Source organism: Drosophila mauritiana, chromosome 3L (assembly GCF_004382145.1).
Source record: "Drosophila mauritiana strain mau12 chromosome 3L, ASM438214v1, whole genome shotgun sequence".
Classification (NCBI taxonomy): Eukaryota; Metazoa; Arthropoda; class Insecta; order Diptera; family Drosophilidae; genus Drosophila; species Drosophila mauritiana.
The window spans coordinates 726,678-733,077 of NC_046669.1; the positions used below are offsets into that span (position 1 = coordinate 726,678).

Below are 6,400 nucleotides of genomic sequence, written 5' to 3' on the forward strand. Positions count from 1 at the left end.
AGCCTTCAGATTTAAATACACTTTGAATATTATGTTTACACTTGTAGTATATATTGAATTAATTTCAGGAAGTGTTCAATAACATATGTACATCTCAGATATGGGTAGTATAACTAAAAACTCCTGCAATCCAACTACAATTTACCATCAGACGTAGGGTATTTAAATTGCGTATTTCCAGATTTTCTAGATTTTTTCCAGGTTTCTGCTGCTTTTAACCTGTTGTTGGTTCTTCGGCGGCGCTGCTCATTTGTCATTCAGGCGAAACACTCGCGAGTCGTAAAGTAAGCTCCGTTTCAGTTCCAGTCTCCTGAAATCTGGCGAAGAAGACGTGAAATCATCTCGAGACGTCGTTGCCGCAGCAGTCATAAAATTATGATCGGTATTTTTTAGCCTTCCGTTCCCCTGGGAAATTTGAACTGTGTCGCTGGTTTTTGCCAGCATTTTTTAGTTATTTCGAGTCTAGTTTTTCGACATGGAACATGGATTTCTGCTGTATTTCATGCAACACCTTGTTCCCCGATTTCCAGGAACATATGTATGATCTCGGGACATTCCTGAACTGCGTTTCCACGGAAACTTGCAAATAGACCGTAGTAATTAAAGGCACGAAAGCCGAAGAGCAATAAACACAAGCTTTTCGAGCCCAGTCATGTCTCCCATTCAGCCATAGCGAACCAATTCAAAACCATTTCCAACGCAGACGATAACCAGAGAGACGTGTCGTTTTCCACAAACAACGACGCGCCCGCTCATTTTCAATGAAAATTTCCACAATTTCCTCAATGGATCGTCGTGTACCCATCATGTGTGTGAAATACGATCGTGGATTTCTTGCCCAGAAACCCTGCAACTTCTTCGGTGCAGTGGAGTGGGAGGGAAGTCGAGGCGCCTCGAACTCTTATGAGTGTTCAAGATGTCGTGGACCCAAATTAAGATAAGATGCAGATAAGCCGTGCATTTCGATTTAGCCGTTTGAAAACTCGTTAATAAGAATTTGGTCAATCCACTGATAACGACTAGTTTTCCATTGAACAGAGGCGCATAACGCTTATCTTTCTAAGGAATTAATATGACAGATTGAACGACTACCGTTTAATCGTTTGTGTTTATACGGGAATTTAACAGGATTTTATAGTTATTGTTATTCAATATAGCAATGATACTAGCCCATAATAATAAATTATAAATACTTACATATCTTCCCCTTTATTTTCAAATAATTTTAAATATGTACCATTCCACAGCGGTTAAAATCTAATTTACCCATGAATATATTTAATATTCATTCTGTAATTAATCAAGCCCTTGTTGAACCACTCGCATTGTTTTTTTCGCCTTTTCGTGTTGATTGTGGAACCTCCTTATCCCACAAAACACTTTTCATTCATTTTCATGCTCATTCACAAAACATGAGAAAAAAGAAAAACAAACATTGCAGTCGTGAGAGGAAAATTATTGAACGAGAGTTACTGTTCGTGTTTTCTCATTTTCAGCTGAGAAAAGCAGCCGACCAATCACAAAACCATTTCCCCTTTTCAAAAAACCGAGCATTTTGCATCTGGTGGAGAGTACTCAGATTTGTTTGGAGAGTTTTGGAGAGGAATTCGTAAAGCCGGGTCTACAAAGGTGAGTATCTGTGGACCGTGGTGAGCGTCTACTATGTGTGGAATTTGGATTGTATCTTGTGGATTGGATGTTGTGGTAAGGTTAAGTTTCATTTGGTAACTGGGGTAGAAGTCACTTAGGTGGATGTTGGGGCACACAGGCTGTAGAACTTGTTGCATATTTCGTCAAGAACTTAAAGTATCCGAAAGGATTAATTCATGGTATATATGCTCAGTTGTGTTTCAAATTATTTTAAACTATTCTCATCTTATCCAGAATTTATGGGCTCCAAATCACACATCTTCCCCTCTCTAGATCTTAGCCTTAAATTCGTACTCCATTCTCATTGTGGATTTGAAATGATGACTCTGAAGACCAAACACGAAGGGCTACCCCTTAATTCCAAATTCTTGTCCACCAAAGCAAACCTCTCCAAAAAATCCCTCTTAGGAACTCTCCCACATTCCGGTTTCAAGCTGCGGTCCAAGTTCCACATGGACTCCCGTGAGGCACATTCCCCAGTCTCCACTCTCCAACCATGTATCTCTCTCCAGCCGAACGAACCCGAGAGCGAAGACTCCGCCTATCGGATTCGGAAATGCCCGTTCGGCGGGTATAAAAGCGGTCGCTCTGAGCGAGCACCACTCATTCGTTGTCCGACCGCTCGCAGCAAAAGATATAGAAATCGAGAACGCAAACGCAGAAAACACGCTGGATTAAAGTGTTTCGTTTCGAACATCGACTGAGTGAGAAAACAAAGTGAAGTGAGCGCACAAAGCCGAAATCAAATCAAATTGAAAAGCCAGTCAAGAGCAATCTTTAACTGAACCTCGCAAGTAATCCGGTACGACCGTGTAACAACCGCCAAGATTCTACTCAAGGAGCGTAAAGCAATCATCTCCAGAATGAAGTCCCTGACGGCCGTCTGCCAGACAGGTGCCTCCGGAATGCCGGCCTTGAATGCCAGCGGGCGCATCCAGCGCCACCCCACGCACCGCGGCGACGGGGAGAACGCCGAGATGAAGATGTATCTGTCCAAGCTGAAGGACCTCGTTCCGTTCATGCCCAAGAACAGGAAGCTCACCAAGCTGGAGATCATCCAGCACGTCATCGACTACATCTGCGACCTGCAGACCGAGCTGGAGACGCACCCCGAGATGGGCAACTTCGATGCGGCAGCCGCTCTGACGGCGGTGAACGGACTCCACGAGGACGAGGACAGCGACATGGAGGATGCGGATGCCGAGGCGGAAGCGGAAGTCGATCCAGATGTCCTCGCCCAGCGCCTGAACGCCGAGCAGCCGGCGAAAGTCTCTAGTCCCGCCGCCCGTCTCCCGCTCACCGATCGCCAAACGCCCAACACTCTTGTGGCGCCCGCCCATCCGCAGCAGCATCAGCAGCAACAGCAACTGCAACTGCAGCAGCAACAACTGCAATCACAGCAGCAACTGTCCAACAGTTTAGCAACGGTGAGTTAACAAACAAATTGCTAGGGAAAAACCCAAATAGGAAGTGGGCAGATGAGCACAGCTCAGGTCGAAATAGTAGCAGAAATAATCGGGTTGTGGAAAATATAAAGTAGTTATTTTTGAGAAAATAACATTTAAAGTGTATGATTTCACTGGTTTTAACTAAGACTATAAACTAGGAAATGACCATATCCCAAAGTTTGCGACCCACCGATTTTCGCTATTTCCTTGAGTGCCATTATTTTGACCGCAGCTGTTTGACATTTGCATTGCAAATTTAGGAGACAATTGAGTGTCAAACTGTTTGGCTTTACTTGTTTTTGTTTCGCGAGTGACCTCATTCATAAGGCGATTGACGAATGTTTGCGTGAGAGGGGTTTAATTTTTTCTTTTTGTTTTTTTTTTTACCGTAAGGACGAGGCGCGTTTCGTCTTGGGAAATTTCTTTACTGGGCGGCGGGCGGCTTTCGACAACAATAAATATCGCGGCCTTCCCGATTTCGTCGTACCCTCTTCTTCGCCACACAGATTCATTTCGTTTTTATAGACATTTCACAGACCGTCTCTGTGCGATTGTGTGCGTTGCGGTTGTTGTCGCCATCGTTTCTTTCTTTTGTGTGTTGCCTATACGTAGCTGTTAATTTTTTCTCGCGGCCTTTTTCTGTTGTTGTGATGTTTTAAATGAACACCTGCAGATACTTAAATTTATTTCACACACATACTCACTCGCTCACACACGCACTTGCGAGCTTGAAAACGGAATTTGGAATTGGGGAATCATCAGTCTTCGTATTTTATTTCATTTGGGTTTATTTTTTGGCTTACTTCATTAGTGCCCGGCTTCGTTTCTTCTTCGTTTTTGGACTTTCGGTTATTAATGATGCTGGCGAAAAAATTCGTTTGAGACCTACAATATGTTCGAAAAAACAGGTTCGAAAAAGCTTTTTTCAATGGGTTTTTTTCAAACAAATGATCGACTGGGTGGCCCGGCAAGTGTTATTAATTTTCGATCGCTGATTGTTGATTAATTGTGAAGGTGGAAACCCTTCTTCGAAATTCAGAAAGATGGTTTTGAACTAGTGCCTTCATCATTTCTTCCTATGAGTTTCTTTTTAAATTTATGATTAATGTAGTAAACAGAGGGGTTTAACTACTCCGTTCGCTTTGCGTAGGTCTCTTTTTTCTCATTTTGGGTGCGTAATTTTTGTGTTTTTGTTGCAAAACATCTGCAACCCACAAACATATATATTTTTTGTGTTTGTATGATGTGTCACCGCCGCAACAACAACAACCAGCCAACAATCCGAGAATTCTTTCGAAAACACGCACACTCACACACAGAAGAACACATGGGGGCACTCAGAAAACTGTAAAAAGAAATGCACGTGTTCAAAATGTTCTCTCTGTGGGTTGTTTTCAGTTGTTTTTGCTGTTTCTTTTTCGATTTTTTTTCGCGCAGCTGTGCGCCAGTCGCCAGTCGGTCGCTTTCTACATTGTGTTCCCCCCACGGATCCTGCCCCCCTCCGCAACCGCCCCCTCGCAGTAAGAGAGCAGAAGACGGAGGAGAAGAGAGCGCAAGACACTGGGGGAAAAACTGTGTGATTTCAGCGTATGGGGTATTTTCAAATGGTTATACTTTTGCAATTCATTCAAGCAAGCTCCCTTAAATGTTATTTTATAATATGCTGTATGCACTAAGAACATGCAAATCATTTTTCGCAGTGCCAAAGAACTCAAATAAGTGCAAAACAAAAGCTCAGTGACAGCTCGTTTGATTTTCTTGGCGCCTCTTTATTGCCCCATCCCCGCCACTCGTCGAAATCAGCCTCTCGGCGAGTGTCCCAAACACAGAAAAAAAACAAACAAATCAGTGGAACAGGGAACTAATTGATAACATAGAATGGCGAAATAATACAGCTTATAAACTAATTATTGCATTTCAATCGCACATTAATAAAGTACTAATTTGAATCTTCCCGCTTCTCTCTTTTTAGCCACCGAATGCGGAGAAAGACAGCAGACAGTCGTAAGCGTGGAAACGCCCAGCCGGGAAAACCCACGCAACCTATAAACCTATTAACTAAATGCATAATGAAAGTACAGTCAAAACTCCACTCGCAACCTTCGTGTGAAGATCTCCGCATAAGATAACGTGTGAAACTCTCAAGAAAAGCACAGCCCAGGCGCATCTCTTCAACGCTCCTTTTCCCGGGGAAGCGAAAACCCGGGAAAACGAGACCTCGCTTTTGGCTCCAACAGAGTTTAGTTTAAACATTTAATAACAAGAACACAACAACACAAAACCTAGCATTAGAGCAGCGTAAGCAAGTACACATTATGATTATTAATTAAACATTACAACTAGGATGGCGCTTAAGAAAGAAAACTTGGCAAAGCTTTAAACAATTTAATTTTCCTTTAACGCTTGAAATTACACTGAAGCATATATTTTTGTTTTCCTAATTTTAGTTTTGTTTTGGTTTAAACAACGCAAGAAAAAATGTTACTAATGCAAAGCAAACAGAGATCAGCAATAAAAAAAATTATGAAAATGCACAGGCATCAAACTGGAATTACGTTGAATCACCGTTTCCTGCATTACGATTATATGATTTCAATCCAAATGATTTTCCTATTAATTTTAATCAATGAAGAGTTTTCCTATTATTGATTAGCCACAGCCAATAAACAACAAGAACAACCAACTCAGCAGCACACACATTCAAATTCATTAATTTATATCGAGAGAGTACGTTTAGCGTTTAAGTTCGAGAAAGTTCATTTCCAGGCACTAATTTTCACTCACACAGAAACACACACACCTCATTTTGTAGTTTTCCGAGTCCCTTGGATCGTTTTCCTCTTTTTTAATCGAAATAACGCATAATGCATAATGATTATTACCAGATATACACTAAAACCTATAAATATATATTAATATATGTTCTGTGATCTGTAGCATACTTTGTACAAAGTGTTTTTTTAGCATAATTATGCGATTTTAATTATGATCCGCAATCGAAATTACACAATTTTGTTCTCATTTCGATGGTAAAAACACTCTATCATGATGTAAAAAACAAACAAAAGAAAACATTTGATGATGTTGCGAAAAAATATATATCTAAAACATAAAGAAAAACAAACACTAGCTCTTAATAAATTGCAAAAATTAAAAAACATTAAAAATCGAATACGTCAATGGATTTTCGTTGGGAGAAGGGGATTACGAAACTACCAGATCTTACCGCAAAAGTCGGTAACTACCTGCAGACAAGGACAACAAGTAGCCGGGGGAGGAAAACTCAGCTGGAAGGCCATTTT

The 6,400-nt window shown here is 41.3% G+C and overlaps 2 protein-coding genes across 2 annotated transcripts; both read left to right on the top strand.

Moving 5' to 3' along the window:
- The first annotated feature begins 360 nt into the window (after positions 1-360).
- Positions 361-2,371, top strand: LOC117139937. The gene is made up of 3 exons (XM_033302622.1): positions 361-382; positions 1,497-1,629; positions 2,163-2,371. The coding sequence occupies exons 1-3, from the start codon at positions 376-378 to the stop codon at positions 2,326-2,328; spliced, it is 306 nt and encodes a 101-aa protein (XP_033158513.1). The 5' UTR covers positions 361-375; the 3' UTR covers positions 2,329-2,371.
- Positions 2,254-5,891, top strand: LOC117139933 (protein extra-macrochaetae). The gene is made up of 2 exons (XM_033302619.1): positions 2,254-3,077; positions 5,071-5,891. Exons 1-2 carry the CDS (start codon positions 2,514-2,516, stop codon positions 5,104-5,106), a joined length of 600 nt encoding a protein of 199 aa, XP_033158510.1. The 5' UTR covers positions 2,254-2,513; the 3' UTR covers positions 5,107-5,891.
- Positions 5,892-6,400: the final 509 nt, after the last annotated feature.

Excerpts from the sequence above, each read along its gene's own strand:
- LOC117139937 (XM_033302622.1), top strand. Across the intron at positions 1,630-2,162 it reads GTAAAGCCGGGTCTACAAAG|CCGAACGAACCCGAGAGCGA; the intron begins GTGAGTATCTGT and ends ATCTCTCTCCAG.
- LOC117139933 (XM_033302619.1), top strand. The coding sequence starts at position 2,514 with ATGAAGTCCCTGACGGCCGTCTGCCAGACAGGTGCCTCCGGAATGCCG. Across the intron at positions 3,078-5,070 it reads TGTCCAACAGTTTAGCAACG|CCACCGAATGCGGAGAAAGA; the intron begins GTGAGTTAACAA and ends CTCTCTTTTTAG.